This window comes from Rattus norvegicus, chromosome 20 (assembly GCF_021556685.1).
Source record: "Rattus norvegicus strain SHRSP/BbbUtx chromosome 20, alternate assembly SHRSP_T2T, whole genome shotgun sequence".
NCBI lineage: Eukaryota > Metazoa > Chordata > Mammalia > Rodentia > Muridae > Rattus > Rattus norvegicus.
This window is the reverse complement of record NC_141553.1, coordinates 21258381-21279176: the sequence shown is the minus strand read 5'-3', so window position 1 is coordinate 21279176 and position 20796 is coordinate 21258381. Positions and strand designations below refer to the sequence as shown.

Genomic DNA, 20796 nt, shown 5'->3' with positions numbered 1-20796 from the left:
GGTATCAAGACACATTTGTTGATTAATCCGAGAAACAGTAACTTTCTGTGACTAGCCAGCACAGGAAATGCAGACTTTTAGGAGCCCCCTGCAGTCCCCTCTTCCCACACCTCCACCCACCTCCCTCCCTTGCCCAGTTCAAATCTTGTCTCCACCATTCGTTAGTCAGATACTCTCTGGCAAGTGAAGACCCTTCTAAACTATAGTTTTCTCATTCGTCAATCAGCCATTAACTGTACGTAGGCGAAGGAGGCTTCTAGTAGGTTCCCAGTAAGTTGCTGTCATCATCATCATCGCCATCTCCAATTTAGAGACCGCTGCTGCAGCCACAAAGCTCCCCAAGAGACAGACACTCCCAAAGGAAACAGATAGTAACATTTTTTATTAAATATTACAGTGGATCAAAAAGTACAAAATATCTCTTGCCTGCTATGTGACTGGGAAACTATTGGCACAGAATACAGTATCAAAAGCAGTAATAAGTACAATTTGGAAAACATACAAAGTTGAGTGTTTATTGTTGGCTCAGCATTCTTCTGGTAGTGTTTAAAACTAAACGCCAAGGCTACCCAATAACCTCTCCATTGGGAAATTATATAACATCACTGGGCCAGGTTGCTATATACAAATATCACCTTACAGAGCATCAAGGTTACAGAGCTGGGGTTACTCAGAGTGTACAATATTTACAGCATGGGGAGGTTTAAAAAAGTATAAACAGCCAAGAGATTACGCTGCTATTTTTTTTTTCAGAGTCCTTTCCGCCAAGGGGAGACGAGCAGAATATCAATACATCGACAGTCAACACCAGAGTGGAGGTGCTCAAAGTCCCTACTCCAGCGGTGTGGGTCTCACTGGGGCAAAACCATTCCCGTTACTTTCTCAGCTCGGGATAATGAGTCAGATCAGACCCCACAGGACTTGGCTGGCCACCACCAAATGTAACTTAGTGGGACAACACGAGAAGAGAGATAAATGGTTCTCTTTGAAGGCACACTACATAAAATATATTTGTGGGACCACCTTGAAACGTCCATCAGACACACCAACACAGTGAAATACAGTACCTAAGGAGTCATGCACGCACCAGGTCGCAAAGCTGTGTGAATTCAACACTGAGACAAACCCTTCTATAGATGCCCTGATGAACAAGCAAAAGTAGGAACTTCTAGCTAGGAAATAAACCAGTTTGTCCTGTGGCAAATACTACATGTTTAAATCAGACATGTTCAGACAAATATTTGAAGCCTAAAGTTTGCTTGGGCTGTTGCGGTAATTTTATTTTTACTTTCTGTTTTATTTTTGAGTTGAATTTCCAAAAGCAAGACCCCTGAAGTTGCCTGGAAATGACATCTTTTTAAATATTATTTGGAATCTTCAAATCCCCAATAATTCACGGGCTTGGTGCATTCCGAATTGCAACATTTCTCGGAAGCCACACTTGGTAAATGGATTTATGACTCCGGTGCCAATTGGTTTCCACAATTTCCTTTAGAGAACAACTAATAACAATGGTTTGCTTGCAAAAAAGAAAGGCTTGTGCAATGCCATTCAATAATAAGGCCCCTTGAACTCAAACAATGCAAACAAAGCCAGATTTAAGACTTTTAAAAAATGTCCTTCTCAGGCAATGAGAAATTCAATGGTCTTTTTGAAAGATTTCCAAGATCTCCGTTTGGAGTTTTAAAACAAATAACACACCACTTCTACTGGGAAAGTAACCCCCGCCCCCAGGTCTTCGCATCTGTCCTGATGTTTTTCGGGTGGGGGGGTGTGTGTGTGTCCCAGCTCCCTTCAACAGAAATAGTGAGAAAAACAATAGCTGGATTATGTTGACATTGTTTGAAAATGGTGTGACCGAATTCCTACTCGATGGACACATCTCCACACTGAATCACCACACTGAGGAAAACAATTGCCCCATCTTGCAAATGGGTGAGCTTGTGGTGGTGGGGTATTTTTGTGTGGGGGCAGACATGGCCGTTTTTTCTTTGAGAAATGAATTCACAGGGACCATGTATGGATCCAGCCCATTGTCTGCTACAGAATCCCCGGTTCCTTTTCTCCTCTTCTGATTCTGTGGCTATTCAATCTAGTGTAACTTTCTCAAACTGCGTCCTGGCCAGTCTCATGCTGGCTGGAATTGAGACCCACCTCCAACACACGCACACACACACACACACCCTTTCTTGTGCAACAGCAGAGCACTCTACATGTGCACATGTGTGAGCTAAGTTATACTAATCTATCTATGGTCCTATTAAATATATAGCGTATATTCATATATATATATATTATTCCACAGGAAGGTAAGTAATTAACTGAAGCAAATGGAACTCTTAACACTGGGTCGCTACATTCTTTTGTTTCCACCTTTGGATAGCATGTTACTACATGGACTATTTGGCTTCATATCATGAGGACATTTCAATAGGAACGAGAGGCATGCATGGCTTTGCGTTAGAGCCGCGGGTTCACGGTCACTGGTTTTGATTATTTTTGTAGCTGAGTTACCTATTGAGAGATGTTGAAAACCGTCATCAAGTTTCATAGACTTAAATATGTCGGAGGTAAAGAGAGAGAGAGAGAGAGAGAGAGAGAGGGAGAGAGAGAGAGAGAGAGAGAGAGACTGAGACTTGGTTAACTATGGTCCTATAGTCTACTGGTGTCGGTTGGGGAAGAAGAGGACAGAGGGCTGGGGACCTCATCAAAGAAGCTTTCGGCAGGGCTGGACACAGATGGGAAGGACAATGTGTGCTAAGGCTCCACTCACTATGCGTAGCAGATTTTGTGCTTTGGGAGCAGACAGAATCGGTTGTCAAAGAGTGCCAGTCAAAAGACCCCCAAAGCTGACAGTATGGCCACATGGTGAAAAACTTGATACAAACCACCTTGTGGGTACAAATACTCATCAAACCCAGGCCCTAGGCACCCAACGAGGATGGCTCTCTTAATCACTCCTCAAAGATGTTACCCGAGAGAATCTTGACGATGACAATCGCCCTGTCCCTTGACAGGCCAAGGCCTGGCTGGGATGCCCAGTGGTCAGACCTTGGGTAGCCCCTCCCCCCTGCGGAAGAGTCACACACTATCCTTCCCAAGCCCCCTCTCTGCAGACCGTTTAAAAGGTGCAGTTCCAGCACCGGCATGAGTTCCTCTGGCTCTTGCCCTAAGTTTTGAAATTCCTAAAACCTCTCCTCAGCCCGTAAGTGGGTCCACTCAGTGGCTTTTCAGCTAACAAGGTTTTTGTGTTGTGAGTTCTCTGGTATGTAGGACGGGTTCACAGCCTAGATAAGGTGAGTGCAGTGCTTAAAGGTTTTCACATAATCCAATACTTCAAAGGAAAGCCTTTGGCTGCAGAAGCAAGCAAGCAACTCCTTCCACTATCCCACCAGGGAGGGACAGAATCCTCGAGGCGCAGACCCACAAAGGCACAGGCTTGAAACCAGCTTGTGTTCGCCAGGGGTTCCTTACAGTCTGTTCCACTAAAATCAGTTGCTTCAACTTGTAAACAATAACTTGACCACCCAAAAGCTGCTCAAAAGAAGATGCGGTGGGGGGAGGGGGGGAGGGGAAGGGGTTGATAAAATACACATGGACAACCAGGAGAGAGTCAGTCAGCCTTGCAAACAGAACAGAACAAAACGAACCAAAACGAAAACAGAGGGACCTGCGAACAGAAGGGATTCTGTTTAATTTAAAAAAACAAAACAAAAAAAACAAAAGAAAAAACAAAACAAAACCCAGATAAACAAACAAACAAACAGATACACAAACCGAAAATACCCCAGGGCAGGAACAAGAAGGGACCGGGAGAAAACACAACTACCTGTATATAAGTTAGGGAGCGAACAGTGATACGGGTAGCTTAGAGAAGCGAGTATATACAGTTTAACAGTGTTTCCTTCTCTGGATTGTTTAATAGTGTCAGAATGAAAGGTCTCTTTAAGTTTTACTGTACATTGCATTGATTGAACTTGGCGAGTTTGATGAAAAAAGACGGGCGTCCCCTGGTTATTACTTGCCAGTCTTTCTTGACCTTGCCTTTGAAAAGCCTGCCTCCCCAACTTTACTCTCCAGTCGCTTCCTTACCACCCAAATCTGATGGGGTCCTCTGCGTTCTTCTAGGATAGACCACAGATCCCTTCATAAGACCAATGTGAAAAGACAAGGACCTGGAGGCCCGAGGCCATCTGTGTTGGAAGGGAGGTCACAACTGGCCAGCCAGCCTAGGGTTGTCCCCGAAAAGGTAGGTACGTTCACCTCTATGGCTGGGACGAAACCTTTTTAGAAGGGATACTGACTTCCAACTTTGCAACCAGCCCTCCAGGCAGGCTCGGTGCATGGACCACACCGTTTGGGGATGCTGGGCGCGGCGAGGCTTACAGTTTTGTGCTGGGGTGTACGGATGACAGCTGAGAAGACGGGAAGGCGGCCTGAGGGTTGATAGCAGCTAAAGGGTAGATGCTATTGTGTAACAGGTCCCCGTAGGAACTTCCTACCGGGGTGGCTGCGGCCAAGTGTCTGTACAGCTGCTGAGAATTTGTTGGCGATGTAAAAATTCCTCTTTGCATCACAAGCGAGTGGAAAGCCAGGGGCTGCATGAGAGGAGAAAGCACCGTCTGGTTCTTCAAGTACTGCAGAGAATGGGAGTACCCGGCCGGGAGCCTGGAGTTGAGGCCTGAGTTACACAGGCTACCAGAATACAAACCTGGGAAGATAGGGGAGGAGAGGGGGACCTTGTGACCTTCCGATGCAGCCCCAGAATGCCCACTGTAGGCTGCTTTGTTGCCCTCGCTCTCCTGTTCGGAGGCCTTTTCTTTCCCAGAAGCCTCCTTGGCTGGGTCCAAGGGAGACACAGCCCTGGCTTTTTTCCCGGCGATCACAAGATCTAAATCCTCCAGACTGCGCTTTATGGGGCGAGCAGCTCCAATGTTCTGTGGGCTCATCTTCCGGTGCAGGATGGGATGGACCATGCCTTCCATTTTCCGGAAGTTCTCCAGTCTCACGTGGTGAGGCTTTCCTGACCTCGCAAGTGACTCGGGGTATTTTTTAGGGGCCGACATGGTCATGGGTGATACCCGGCAGGCTTTGGGATGACAGTCTCGGCTCTGGCTGCTGATGACCTGGAACTGGGAGGTGCCTTTGATCTCCTGGGATCCTGAGGCTGAGTGGGCCAGGCCCAGGACTTTGCTGGTCAGTTTATGTGGGTTCTTGGGAAGGCTCAGATCTGTTGGTTGCTCATCGGTAGAGGCTTCTGCCGCAGCCAGCTTCTTATCTTGCAGATGGAGAGATGCGAGATAATTGACGTGTATCTTCTCTGGGTGCTTGTGAGAAAGAAAGGCGCCGTTTTCCGATTCCTGGTACACGTCCCTAGCGGCATACTTAGCGGACTGTTCGTTATGAAGATGGTGTTCCGTGTGCCGGTAGAGGCTGTGCAGATGCGGGGAGGAGTAGAAATCGGCCAGCAAACTGGGCACGTGGGCGTGGGAGACTGCTCTTTTCTCCAACAGTTTATCCTTGCTCTCCTGTGCCTCTTGTTTCAGGATGTAGGAGTCCGCCAGGGAGCCGAGTTGGTGCTTGGAGAAGCCACAGCGGTGGGCGTCAGACCGGCTCAGTTTGTCATGCTTGAAGATGTCGTTGATGCTCTTCCTGTCTTCAGAGGCCTTGTTTTTGAAGCTCTGGACATGTTGGATTACGGATGGCCGGCTGATGGCCATGTGATCAGAGCTTTGGCTGTGGTGGGCCTGGGACTGGTCGTCCCTGGCGATAAGTTTCTTTTTGCTGATCAAGGGGGGTGGGGAGCCATAGGGATAGCTGCTGGAGAGGCTGGCCCCACTCACCTGAGACAAAAGCTTTTTCTTGGCCAGTGGGGACATGATACCAGGGTTGCCCCGGGAGTAAAGCAGGGGTGTGTAGTTAAGTCCGTGGTTCTCATTCATGGGGCCGGTCAAGTCTTTGTCTTTGAACATGTCAAATGATTGGACCACGAGGACCTTCGGGGTCTGCTTGAGGGCAGTGTGGATGTCGTCGCTGCCCAGCTGGTCCACTTTCACAGTGCAGTTGGCGATGTAATTAGCCATGGCAGGAAGCTTCTCTTCCTCGGCTTCAGGCTGGACGGCCAGTGGTTGCTCGGTGGTGGGGAGGCTGGAGAACGGTGCTCCCTGGAGGTCATTCTCAGGGCTCTCTGGAAAGCAGCAGGGTTTGGCTTCTTGCTTTGAGTCCATTTGGGCACTGGGAGAGGCAAGGGGCTGTTTGCCAGCCCCAGGGGTAGGAGCCGAACCTTTTTCGGGGGGCAAGGGAGGGCTTGGGAGCAGAGGGGCAAGGCCCTTATCTCCCACCTCCTCAGCTTCTTTCTCGCAGTTGGAACCTTGGTCAGTTTCATTGCCCTTTTCTGGGTCTGCTCTGGACACTGGGGCCCTCACTACAAGATCCTTGTGCCCTTCTGGTTTCTTCTTTACTTCTGGAGCTGGGAGAGGCTCTGGGACACTTTTCTGGCTTAACGTTTCTTCTTCCTTTCTTTGCTCTGATGAGACCTGGAAAAACATGGAAGGAGACAGTAAGAAGAGAACTATGCACACTGACACACTTCATTAGGAAACAAAGTATCATACACAGCAGTTATCCTTGAAGTCAGGCTTGTCAATCAATTTACCAAGTTTCTGTAAGGTTTTATTACTCCCCAATCATGGCTCTAAACAAAGAAATCTAAATTACAGAGACATTCAGGGAAATAAGCTTACTCGCTTCAGCCCCTTATGAGACACCTATCAAAACAGCAGAGTGACGTACTGACACATCAGATCACTGTTCTGATATTTAGTTTAATTCTAAGGTTGTCTTCTTGTCAAATCAGTCAATTACCCAAATAGGTTTTAAATTACATGTTGCATTTTATGATGCTTCTTATAAAGTTTTTTTTTTTTTTTGGTTCTTTTTTTCGGAGCTGGGGACCAAACCCAGGGCCTCGCGCTTCCTAGGTAAGCGCTCTACCACTGAGCTAAATCCCCAGCCCCAGTTTTTTTTTTTTTTTTTTTAACATCTTTCATTCAAAAATTGAAACCCCATGTCAATAACAAACAGGCTTACTCCTGGCCTTTCCTTAAGAGCCGTCCCTTCCTAAGGAGTTCAGTGGGATCCACTGGAAACCAGCTAAGGTTACATACATGGATTGTTTTTTAGAACAACACAGTGTGTTGGTCTTTTTAAAAGACCAAAGACATATGCAGATGGAAATGTGTACATCCAGGGATAGGGGATATTCTAAGTCCTTCTATGGTACACCAAACTCATTGCTATCAAAGTCACACACGAAATGAACACAATTCAGGGTAGCCGTGTCCCCTCCAATTCAGCTTTTCTATTTATTGAAACAAACTGTAGCCAATGGGATGGATACTTCCTGTTTATCATAGGCCTGGGCACAATTTCAGCCATTTACTATCGAGTCATATAAGCGATAGCTTTTATAAGCATTGTGATACAGCTGAAGAGCAAGGCTGGGCATAATAATGTCATGAAACATCTGAAGTGAGTTGGTCCCTACTCTTTGGCCCAGTCACATCACTAGAATGTTTTCTGCTGTGACAAAACCACCAACTGAATCATACCTTTGAGAAAGATTTAAAAACGTTGGTTTGGGGGATAGTTAGGAAAAGTACTTTCAAGGACTCATACCGGTTTTGTGGATGTTTTTTCTCAAATTTACATGAAGATAACCCTGCTTGCCAGGCATATGTAATACCCGACAGTCAGACCCTCTTCTCGCACAGGAACTATCTTTTTAAGTACTGACTCCATTCTAAGCTTATGCATTAAGAGACATAAAAATAAGAGGCTGAAAAAGATTGAACTGTGCTCAATCCTTCAAAGTTCTGTGACCTTGGCCTGGTACGTTGGAGTCTTGCATGTTTGTCTATAAACCTGGTTTAGGGAGGGATTTGAAAGTTAGGCCAACAAAAGAAAAAGCATTTGTTTCTTTCCCCCAAAGACTATGCTTTGTGAACTACCTGGGTCTCACTCTGTACTTTGTAAACCCCGAGGAGAGTGGATTTGACTAGACTCCTACCTTCCTCTTCACTGACTTCAGCATCTCAGGTAGAGAACATAAAAGCTACAATGTGGCATTAAATGCAACTCCCAAACCTGGCTCGTGGGTCCGCTGAATTCCCAACATAGTTCTGTGGAGTTGGTGGGCCTGGTTCCTACTGAATGTTTGCTTTCAAAGAGGTGGAGACAGCAAGACTTCATTCACGTGACAGAACCCACTTCAGGAAAGGGGATGATTGGCACTGGAATAGTTTTCCTTGTGGAGAACAGGGAGACCCACAGCTTTCAGAGGTCTGAGGGATTCTTTATAGCCAGACTGCTCACTCTGCTCTCGGAAATTGTCACCTCTTGAGCTAAGGGGCTCCATGGGTGGACTAAAAATCCTTCCTACAGTTCACAAACTCAGTTTTAAAGTTTGCCCACCCAGCTGGAGCCATTCAAAGGTCAGCTGGCCTCATGATCCTCCAAGCATCCGCTGGTGCTTTGGCTGTATTCTGTGCATGTGGTATCTCATAGAACCGACCAATCCAAAGCCCCGTGATAAATCACCAGAATCAAGGAGGAATGGAATGTAAGCCTTAACTTGGAATTTCCTTGCTTTGGGCCATTTCTGTTGCAAGCTTGCAGATGTTTACAATTCTGCAACATCTTGTGTTTTATTCCTCTTAGAGTTGCTAGAGCTTAAAAATCACGAAACTTAATAAAGTTCTGCCTGGCCCAGGCTAAGCCGGGTGGATGTGAGTTCAAGTCCTACCTGTGCTACAGCATGAGTTCAAGGCCAGGGTCAGCAACTTACAGAGACCCTGTCTCCGACCACAAAGTGAACAACCAGGCATGATTGTACCTGTAGAACTCTTTACTAGTAGGTGCAAAACCTGAGGTTCAAGGGTCAGTCTCCAGTAAAGTAAGGTATTAATATCATCTTTTTTTTTTTAAGATTTGTTTATTATATATAAGTACACTGTAGCTGTCTTCAGACACACCAGAAGAGGGCATCAGATCGCATTACAGATGTCTGTGAGTCACCATGTGGTTGCTGGGATTTGAACTCAGGACCTCTGGAAGAGCCGTTGGTACTCTTGACTTCTGAACCATCTCTCCAGCCCCTAATATCATCTTTTAAAGAAGGAAGCATCTGGGGTGATGTGTGTCTCTCTGTGTGTGTATGTATATGTCTGTGCTTTGAACTGGTATTTAATGAAGCTGTCTCTTACATGCTCATTATAAGCCTGATTTTTAGAGACTGTTAAAGATTAGTACCCAAATTCCCTCAGGGGTTGAATCCTAGAACACACTGTCTCCGAACGTAACTGCTGGTTTTTTTTGTTTTTTGTTTTTTTTTTTTTGTTTTTTGTTTTAAATGGGCAGCTGGATGTTTGATTATTCACATTGAAACAGAGCCCAGATCAGTCTCCTTGGCTGGCTGGCTGCTACCAGGCATGATTTCCACTGAAAAACAGGGGTTGAGGCTTCATTTCAAAGGTCCAGAAACTACCTATCCATATGAGAGATTCTGGGGAATCACTTTGTAATTTCCCCATAACCAGTATAGACTAAAGTTGTTGATAAATTGATCTCAACCCGAGGCTGTTGAATGAGAAGCGACCGTTCCTAAAATTTTGGAGAGAAATCCCAAGGAGACACCCAGAGATTTTTATTAGCCCTTGTTCTCTGATACCTACTTGCTCCCCTCTCACCCATTTCCCCCAAGCCACACCGAGTTCTTACATAATCTGGCTATGAAATGGACAAGAAGCTACATTGACTTGGAGGGAACCCAGAGTTTCGGGAGGCTTTAGTCCTGCTCCTTTGGTCTCCAGTTCTAAGCTGTTGCTGCAGGTTTTCTACAGGGAATTCTCATCTTTCTAGACACTTGTCATGGCCATAGTCACTCCAAGCCATGTACTGCGCCATTGCATCTAAGTTCTCAAGGGAAGGAAACGCTTTGGGTTTCTAAAAAGATTTATTTTAATTAATTGATAGATTAGAGTTAAAATTAATTAAGTGTGCATGCGTGTGCGTGTGTGTGTGTACACGTGTGTGCTGGCCAGAGTACAACTTTCCAGACAGAATCAGTTCTCTCCTTTTAAACCTAGGTTATTAGGCTTGGCTGCCCTCTATCCCTCCCAGAGGCTTTGAGTGTGATTTCTCAGACCAGCCATGAGGTTTTCAAAGAGCAGGCTGGAGATTTTAGGATCTGGACACCATGGAGGCAGAGTGTGTTCCCCAGGGCTGGCATACCAAAGGGTACAGAAACTCACCTCAGACGGATCTTGGGGTTTGGGGGTATTCTCTTTTTCTTTCTTGTTTTTGGCCATTTCCTGTTTGATGCGTTTGTTTCCCGAGACTTTTGTTTTATTCTCATTTTCCTGTGCATTATTTTCCTGTTTCCGAGGTTTGATTGGAGGCAGAGGCTTATCTTCTTCCCCCTTAATAAATCTTTCATACGGCAGGATTAACCTAGACAGAAGGCAGAAGAGATGCGTCATTAGTTGGCCAATTCTAGTGACATTATCTTATGGAGTTCAGTGACATCATCTCTGTGGAACTTAGTAACATCACTGCTATGCAGCTTAGTGACATCACTGCTATGGAGCTTAGTGACATCATCTCTATGGAGCTTAGTGACATCATCTCTATGGGGCTTAGTGACATCACTGCTATGGAGCTTAGTGACATCATCTCTATGGGGCTTAGTGACATCACTGCTATGGGGCTTGCTTCCTCTTATATAGTAGCTCCACCCTCGATCTATAGCCATGCATTCTAAGACCCCTCATGGCTGCTGACTGCCATTAGTACCAAGCTCTCTCTGTATCTTATACTTTCCCTAAGCTTAAAAACCTAATAATGCTTACTTCATAAATTGAGTAGAGTTAGAGATTAGTAGCCATAATTAATATCAATTAGAACAATTAGAACAACCGACTGCAGTAGTAAAAGTTACATACACATACGTAACTGTCCAACACGTCAAGAGGAATATTGGTTTTCAATGGTGGCTGACCACGAGTAGCTGAAAGTCACACGTAAGTAACTTGTTGGGTGGCCTCATCCCTATGTTGTGTATATACCCCAGAGACTCACTCGATGTAATCTACTCTATTAGTGAAGCTTGGTGATCTGGTCTCCTAAATACTCCCCTGAAAGACTTCTATCCTTTTGGTTCTGTGAGCTGACATGCCAAGAACACCAACGGAGGTAGCCAAGGTTGACATTGTCACAATGGTCCCTAGCACTTGGCTGAATGCCGGTGACATCAGGAAAAATAGTGACAGCTGCTGTTCATTTACAGTTAAGTCAAATGCTTATCAAGTATCCACCCTGTGCCAGGCACTGCTCCAGATACTGAAATCCAGCCATGAACCAAATATTCTGAGCCTCTGACCTCATCCAGCTTCTATTCTAAGACAGGCTAGGCAGACAGTAAAAACCATTCCGTATGATCTACACTACATCTTCTTGGATCATTGTCATCCTCACTACCACCACCACCACCACTACCACCACCACCACCACCACCATCATCACCATCATCACCCTCACTACCACTTTCCCAAGATTAAACAATGAGTCTAAAAGTCACGGCCCCTCTTAGACCTGGAGCTTGAATGTGCTTGCACCTCTGGTCAGAGTTTTCATTTTTATTTACCTTAACACGGACCCAGGAGAAAGGAATTGCTTTCATGAAACCCAACCCTAGGTTCAACAAATAGGTACCACTGGGGGAAAAGTACAATATATTATACTGGCTTTGACACCTCACCACTGCCACACTTTGCAGACCAGCACTTGAGATCGAAGGTCAAGAGGAGGCCTGCTCAGTTTGGCCAAGACAGATGGATTCTCTGGCCCTGGAGGGGCAGGTAATCCCATCCAGGAGATGGTCTGTTTTTTTGGGGGGGCGCGTGCCAAGTTAGAAAGGGCCTTAGCAAGAAGGAAGCCAGCTAACCACCAAAGCAAGGAAAATCAGAGGGCTGAAAAATTCCGAACATTTTAATTACATAACTTTTAAAAACAAAGTGCATAAAATTGCTCTAAAAAGAGAAACATCAAACAGCTCTGTTTTTAATCTGTTCCCTTTGCAACGCAGCTCTTGATCTGAACTGGGAAAGGGCTGATGTAATTAAAAGGCATGGGTTGCATTACAATCCGAGTTTTCGACTCCAGTGATTAAAGTTCTTCTAATGCATTTGGTATGATTAATGACTCGCCGTGGGATTAATACAAGGCTCGGCCTTAAAAATATGAACCTTAATACAGCAAACATAATTTGTTTTAAATACGACAAGTTGACTCAATGAAGAAAATGTACTTGGCTTGGAGACAACAGCAATCTGCTCAAATATTGGGAATCCTTTATTTTTAAACTAAGACACTCGAACCTCCTCCTCCCCCCACCCCACCCCTAAGAATACTGATTTGCAATATTTGTCGAGTATCTCAGAATTGGTTTCTGATTACGCAATTTGTCTCTTAGCTACTTAAATATACACCACCGTTCTGGGTTTCTCAGTAAGGACTTGGGGACATCTGAGACACCGACAACAAAATGCAAGGACATTGTGGAAAAAAAAAAAGTCAAATGCGGATTTACGGTATTTTAGGGCCCAGGTCTGTTTACCGAACATGCACAGACAAGGTATGTGCTGCAAAGAGGCACGGGTAATACTTTGGAGGCCTCTGTCGGGCAGCGGGCCAGCCACGAAGATCAGCATAACCCGTGGGGGAGAGTTCTCTTCAGATCCCATTACAGCCCGGGTTTAAACACGTTACAACTGCTAAAACTGGAAACAGCTCTCTTCATGTAAGACTCACTAAAATAACGTATGGTTGCCAAGTACCTGCTTCCCACCATAATATTACAGTGTGTTTATATAATAAAAGCAGAACTGCACAGAAGAGAAAGAAAAGGCAGTCTTGTTCATACTTGAATCTACTCTGTCTCATCTCTAAAGTCTCCAATTCCCCCCCTAACTCCCCCTCCCACTCCCCCCAACACACACCAATTCTCTCTTCTGCATTGTTCAGGCTGGGACATGATCTCTTTTTTAATATCGAAAAGTAAGGGATCTTTTTTTTTTCCCTCTCCCCAAACCAGGAGCAAAATGCATTGAATATTTTGAGCTGGAAAAAAAATGTTTTAAATTGATTTTAATGAAAACACATTTTATTGTTGGGACAGATAGGTTTGTTGTGCTTTTGTTTTGTTGCCATGGGAACCAAGGAGCTCAGAGGCCCTGGTATTCCAACGTTTGCCATTTGTGGTACCTCCCTTCCTCCGGCTCCCTTGTCTAATGGAGATGGTGACATCACGAGAGAGAGACTCTCTTTCTTGAGAATGGTGGTACAGAGTGTGAAGAGAAGGAGGAGGAGGAAGGAAGGAACACAGATTACAGGATTGGGGAGCCCAGAAAGACCCTCACTCTGGGTTCTGACAGTCTCGTGCTAACCCAGATCTCTAGTGTACACCAAGGGACAACTTGATTTTATCTCATAATTTTGCGAGTTCATGAGACTGGGCAGGATTGTCATCCCCGCCCACCTCCCATCATCTTTTCTCATTTAGACTCAAATAAGCAGTGGGCAAGCCTCCAGCAATACAAAATATATCTTCACTTTGCTGGTCAGAAGCCTGAAGCCAGAAGGCAGGAAATTAGGAATTAAATGTTTCTCGTATCTGGGAAGAGGCATGACTAAGGGTAAAACTGAATCCAAACGCAAGCTCTACTTGTTCAAGGCTTCCCGAGGGTGTGTGTGTGTGTGTGTGTGTGTGTGTGTGTGTGTGTGTGTAGATCAATTGAATGCATGTTTTTTTCCCCATTTCTAAATCATTGAAATATAATCAGAGTTGCTCAGAAGGAGAAAAAAAAAAGAGCTCCCAAAATAAAACAAGAAAGGCAGCAGTTAAACAGAAAAATGGATGAAATATGAGTTCTGAGGAGCAGGGCACATTCCCACACAGTCCATAAACAAGCCCTGCTTCGTACAGTGACTTCCACTTGTTGGGACTTCCTTGAGTGGGTTTTTTTGGAAAGTTCTTCTTCAGTCACGGGGCAGCACAATTACCCCACAGGATACGATCTTATCATCATCGGATTATTAGAAGTTTTCTTTACCGCGCCAGAGGACGAAAGCTACGATAGGTTTCTGAGTGTTTCAACATTCCACACACACACGTAATCATTAAAAACACATTAGCTACTCTGAGATCAGCATTGCCCAATACAGGAAGCTGCGTAGGCCTGTATCCTATAAAAGGATATAGGGTAAGGCCACATGCCTGTGCCTCTTGGAGGATCGGTTCTCAAATATTTGTAGCACAGCGAAGATTTAATCAGCTTCGAAAGAGTCCAGATAAAAAGCAAACATGTATGCGCCCCCCGCCCCCAAGAAAAATGTATCTATTACACAGAAGAAATATTTTCATTGTGCTTCAACTCAAAGAATGTAGGCTGAGTCTTGGGTGGGTAGGAGCAGAGAGAACGTGAAGAAATACACTCATTAGTAAATCTGTACAGACACGCGTCTCTGTTTGCATTGAGGTTAGAGATTGAAAGCTGGGGAGATAAATGGGTCTTTCTTGTTGTCCAGATTTCCTATTTCAGATTAGTAAATTGCTTATTTACGGTGCCGTTAATGGATGTGCACTAGGTAAGCCATCACGTATTAAAGGGGAAAAAAAAACCCCAGCTTTTCCTAGGCATAAGATTTGGAACAGCATGAGATTTTATTTTATTTTTTTCCCCAGGAATAATACAAGAATAACATTTTTCCACCTCAAAGCAGAAACAGTAGGGGAGCCTTTTGCTATCACAGAGATCCTTATTAAATTCAGTCACTGTGAAAAGACAGATTCCCACACCCCCTTGTTCTTCTTTAAAAGAAAAAAAAATAATAAGGAAGACCTAAAAAAAATCAACCCAAGTTAAAATTAACAAATCAATGGCATTATAACCTTGACTTATTAATGTCTGAGCCGGTAAATTATCATCATACAAGAAATTGCCGGCTGGAAAATAGCGTGGCTTCGCTAAATCTCAAGTTGAATAATGGCGCTCGGCACACTAGGTTTTTAGATGTGCCCCGTCTGATATTATAAAATATTCAATACATTGCTCTACAGCAGACGTCAGGGGTCAGCAAATCTATTACTGTAATGTAAGGAATCTGGCAAGTTGCCAACTCTCTCCCTTTTATTATTATTTTTTTAAACACTGAAGTGAGTAATTTTATATTTACTATGTCTGCAATCTTCACGGGCCTTACCTCACTCTTTCTCAAGACAGAAAGTGGCAGGCTGACATCAGAGAAGTATATATTGCAGGCCTTGTCATTTACCCTTTACACAAAAGAAGAAAAAGCCTTCATGTTTATTAAGTGACAAGCCCTACCTTCCCTGTCAGCCGAGGGACAGAAACAATGCCTGGCCTATCTCATCCTAACAAGTAGCCGTGACGTCCCCTGAATTGGAGCATATGTGCATGGACGGGCTGAACTTTTGGGCCAAAACATTTAGCAAATGGTGCTTAAGAGGAGAAATAAATGGCAAGCTGTCTATTTATAGAGAGCTCTGAGAAGGATGTTATAATAATGTCCGGAACTGATTCAATTTAGAGAATTAAGAAAGAGAGTGGGGAGTCTTTAGGGTGTGTCTGCATCTCAAACCTACCCCAGCTGGCTCAGGGACATGCTCGCAGTATTAAACCAGCCTTTTAAAAACTCAAATTTGAATAATTCGCTATGAATTTTGGAGCAGACCAGGTAAGGGGCAGCGGTGACAAAGCTGGCATGTACGGTAGGTTAAAGACATGATCGTCATTCCTCCATTAGCAGGGCTTCTTTGTGGCAGTAGAAAAGAAACAACATGTTTACTCCACTGGGGCTTTGGAACTGATCTGACCCCCAAATGGCCTCATTACATCTCTGAGTTGACGCTGCGCTTGATAAATTCTAAGCCTTGGCCAGACATTTCCCTTCTGAGCCAGAAATTGAAAATATAACTCTGCTGTGAAATATGGGAGGCAATCTTTCATCAAATATGGACCGGGAAAATTGCCTTTGCTTTGGGAAAGATCGAGGGTATACACTTGCTAAGGCACAAACGAGTACAGAGGCGCTGACCACAGGCACACCCTGCCCACCTCCTTGCCACGCGTGAGACCACACCTGAGGAAACGCCAAAACAGCAGTGTAGGCACCCGAGAAACAAACCGGACGTATGCACGTGCGCTCTGGGACCTTGCAGAGGATGGAGATTGTCCCTTCGATGGGGACAACACATTTGAAGAAGGATCAGGTCCTGACCAGGATTTTCATATTATGGTGTTCATTTTAGTAAGAAAGAAAAAAAGTTACTGTGTGTGTGTATATACAGGGGGGTTTGGAGTGAAACAGCAGATGCCTTTGACCTGGAGGAGACCTGCCAACACCCCCAGAAACGGCTGGAGTGTTCAGTCCCTGATAGGAGTCAACCGAGTGGGGATATGAATGTTGGGAATACAATATGCAACACCGGAGGGAGTTTGCCTAAGTTACTAAGAGCAGGCAGTGCTGCACTGGCTGAAAGGAAGTCCTTACGAATGACCAGACTGGGGTCCATGAGGAGACACCAAAAAGATACAGGGTCCATTATCTTCCCGGACAGAGCGTTAGCATTTGTCAGAAAGGGTCTTTTTCCTGGGAAGGACCAGAATGGGAGGGCTGGCCGGGACCCTTCAGGACCCTCCAGTCTCTCCTGGAACAGTAAGAGAGCTTTGTTCTCGGGCCCACTGTTATTTATGATACCCTAGGCATCGTCCTAGAGTGCCCGTGAACCAGAGTGAGCAGGAGGTAAAAAAAAAAATGTGTCATTCAGAGACCCTGCAAGAGGACGGCTTGGCTCCTGTCAAGGTGAGCCAGTGTGGAAGAGGTAGGTAAATGGCAGGTGCTCTGAAGTGGAGTTGTAGAGGCAGGATGGAAAGGCAGAGAAAAGATCAGATATGCTGTCTATGTATAGAACACAGGTCCTAGTCCATACCAATAATTACGTGCTGTACCACCGAGTTATACCCAGCTACAGGTATATATTATTAATTTAGTCATTAGAGTAGCAATAGCAGCCACCATATTAAGTTGCTATTGATACGAGCAGTTTTCATGGCTTCCCTTCAAACCTTACAGACAGAGCTACTCACGTGTGTATTATTTTGCCTTCATTTAATGCGTGGCAAAAATGAGGATCAGAACTGGATCAAGGTGTCTGACCGGTGGGCCATGAGCAATACACATCCGAGGATAACGAGGAATGTAGCCCAACACATTTGTAGATGACAAGGTCATGTTGTACCGTCCTTGGGTTGGACAGTCCTCAACTAGACAGTGGTACACAGGTCCGCTAGGCAGAGCTACCTGCCCCGACATCTAGATGGCCATCTTCATAGATTGAAAAATAATCTCTTTAGGAGATAGCCTAATTGATTGCACCTGCCCATGTTCAGAAAGTTCTAGGCTGCTATGAGATTGTCTAAGAGATCAGGGAGAGCCTTCTTGTCTCAGAGGCAACGGGCCCATGGAATCCACAGGGCCATCCCACAAAGGGTCAACATCTCACATCAGAGGCAACCCCATAGCTTGAGGGGAGAGCACATTCCTTCTCTGACATACAGCAAAACAGGCACACACACAAGGATGTTCCAGGATGGGTTGAGCTTGTTTATGCAGCCCAATCTGCTATAAACAGTAAGAGAGACACTGACGTATTGCTTCTCCACAAAATTTTCCCTCCATGACTTAACGTTAGTGGAGCCATATTTCCCATGGTTTCTCTAATAAGAGCTCTTCTCAGCTCAGTTTACGAGGCTTGCTCAATACTTCTGAGGAGTTCTCTGTCTAGACTGATATCATACCCGTGCCCGTCAAATGAAGACCACTCTGAAGGAACCTAGAACGGGATTCATGGTTGACTCCATGCCCCAGAGATTATAATATACACTCACGACAGAAGATGGACAGACTATAACAACCCTACACAGTGCCAGACAACAGAAAAGATGGTAATAATGATTCCTCTCAATGACTAGCTCTGACTGGCGTGGCATGGATCCATTTCAAGGGCAGGGGACACCATTTCATGCATCTATGAGCATCACTGGAGTTCTCAACATCATATGCATCCCACAAGTGATGGCAGGCAGAGTCCATAGGGCTATCACACTGCATCCCAGTGAGGGCTATCACACTGACTCCCAGTGAGGGCTATCACACTGACTCCCAGTGAGGGCTATCACACTGACTCCCAGTGAGGGCTATCACACTGACTCCCAGTGAGGGCTATCACACTGACTCCCAGTGAGGGCTATCACACTGACTCCCAGTGAGGGCTATCACACTGACTCCCAGTGAGGGCTATCACACTGACTCCCAGTGAGGGCTATCACACTGACTCCCAGTGAGGACTGTCACACTAATTCCCAGTCACACTAGAAGCCACCACCAGCTCCAGGGCTTCTGTAATCTTCACTGGTCTCTCCAGCATTCATGGACAAACTTTGTAACAACTTGTACCAAAACACAAGGTTCCAAGAGATTTTCAGTGTCCAAGCTAAAGATACATTTTAATGGTAAACAATTACATTCTTTTTGTCACCTGAGCCTTCCTTGCCTTCCGCCCCCAACCCCCACACCCCAGCTTTCTCTCTTGGAAACATGTTTTCTGGATTTTCAATAGTTCCTTTGTGAAGGCTTGTGTCTGTTAGTCTCAAAATTGAAAAGATGTTTGTACAGTGGCAGGCTTGAGAATACGGTTACTTAATCTTCATGATAAAACCCCTGGAGGAGAGAGAAATCATAAGCCTCTTGTTGTTTATTAAAAAAAGGAAAGAGGCTAAGACACATCATCTATTATCAATTTAAATTCACGGTTGATGGGAACTATCAGGAAAGTTTGGGTAGGCCTGGAAGAGTTTCTCGAGCCTTACCATTTAAGTCCAAATGGCAGGGTGGTGGGAAAAAGAGACAACAAATGGACAGAAAGGAGACAATAAAGACTTGGGGAAGAAGAAAGTGCTGTTTGGCAAGTCTTTCTTGAGGAGGAGGGCAGCAAAGGAAGTGGCCATTGCTTCCAGCACAGCAGACAGACAGGCTTGAAGAGTGAGTGCCTGCGGCTGTTTCTACAGTCAGCAGTGTAAACTCCAACTTCTAGTCATTACAGCTCAAACCCAGAGGCAAATTTAAGAATTTTTAAACAGACACTTTTCAGATGCTGTTGCTTATGCTTACCAAAAAAAAAAATTTTTTTTTTAAACTATGGGATCTGTTTTAGTTTCCAGGCATTGGGAAGTTACCAGGACATTTTAGGCTTGCTTTGAAATCTAAAGAGTGAGGCTCTTGGGAGGAAATGACCTGAATGGCCTGTGTGGAGAAATTCTTTACGGATGATAAAAGGTTACTCCAGTGAGGGAGGTGGACACTCACCACATTCTGGTCTGTCCAGGGAGCAAGCCTAGGGGACACAGGCAGGCCAAGAGCAGCTATGCTAACACAGAAACAAGTTGAGTTTGGCTCTTTGGGCTACTGTGTCAGTAAGGACCAGCTGGACCTCTAGTATTGAGGGGACAAGGAAAGCTTGCTTGGTGGCAGTTTTGCAGAGAGAGGAAAAGAAAGCGTCTGCCTACAAGGGATTCCCGTGAACAAGATGGTGGCCAGGAGGCAAATGCAGGTCCTCGGAATGGCAGCTCCACTCTGGGTGAGGAATGGGGCAATCTACCTGTTGAATCAAATCTCTGAGGGGCTCGAGGACAAAGGATCATTATATGACACTGAGTCACAGGCCTTAGAAATCACAACCTCACTCTCTACTCCTTAGGTGTGTTCTAAAAGGGACCGCCTCTATAAAGTTTAAATTCATTTTATCATCATGCCCATGGTGCAGAATTGGGAGTTACGGGAAATTTCGAGGGAGGTGATGTCCCACGGTCCTTGCCCAGAAAACAGTTTAGTTTGATGATGGACTCAAGTCCTAACTCTACCTCTCTAAGGTCCAGCTCAAATCCTAGGTCCCACAAGAAGACATCTTGCTGTGGGTGGAAACCTCTCCCCTCTCTGCTGCCTCTTTGCCTTTCTATAACACATCTGATTTCTAACGTCTTAACTATCTAAGTGTCTCCCCTGGCCCATGAGTCAGACCTCTTGATACTTTAGACAAACCGGGAGTTTCTGAAGCTTTTTAGTGGTTACTGGAGGCTGCTGTCCAGTGGGAGATCAGAAGCTATGCCTGCGTTTCAGGAAACCCGTGCTTCCTTAGCAATCTCTGCTGCCAATGAGACACTGTATCAAAGCCACCCGAGTCTGTGACCATGGTGGGAACCAGCACATATCCAGTGACCAGAGGACAGGGCTACTCTTCCAATTGCCCAACCTGTGCCTTGATGCTGCTTTGGGAAAATATACTAAAAATGAGTTATTACGGAAAATAAAAGTTCAAAAGACACATGCAATGCAAGCCCTCACTTTTCTTCTTCTTTCTTTCTTTTTCCTTTTTTAGCATATTCAGTGAAAATAAAATTACTCTGCTCCGAGCCAAAGTGAGTTCACAGAGCTTACCTGCAGCTGGCCTGGTTCACTAAGCTTTCTCGTGGGCTGGTAACAAATAGTTCACAGACTAAATGTCACACACTAAAGCAGCTTAGGAACCACATATACATATACTACATATATGTACACCACATATACATACACTACATATACATATACAAAGTTCTAGGGTCC

General features: G+C 45.1%; 1 protein-coding gene across 3 annotated transcripts in view; it reads right to left on the bottom strand.

Annotated features, from left to right (window-relative positions):
* Positions 1–363: 363 nt before the first annotated feature.
* Arid5b (AT-rich interaction domain 5B) overlaps positions 364–20796 on the bottom strand; it is a 183114-nt gene continuing 162681 nt past the window's right edge. For 2 of the 3 annotated variants that reach the window (XM_087597501.1, XM_087597502.1), the window contains 2 exons: positions 10311–10509; positions 364–6536 (listed from right to left, as the gene is read on the bottom strand). In XM_087597501.1, the coding sequence (XP_087453627.1) occupies positions 4383–6536; positions 10311–10509 (2353 nt within the window). In that variant the 3' untranslated portion in view covers positions 364–4382. 3 annotated transcript variants of the gene reach the window in all.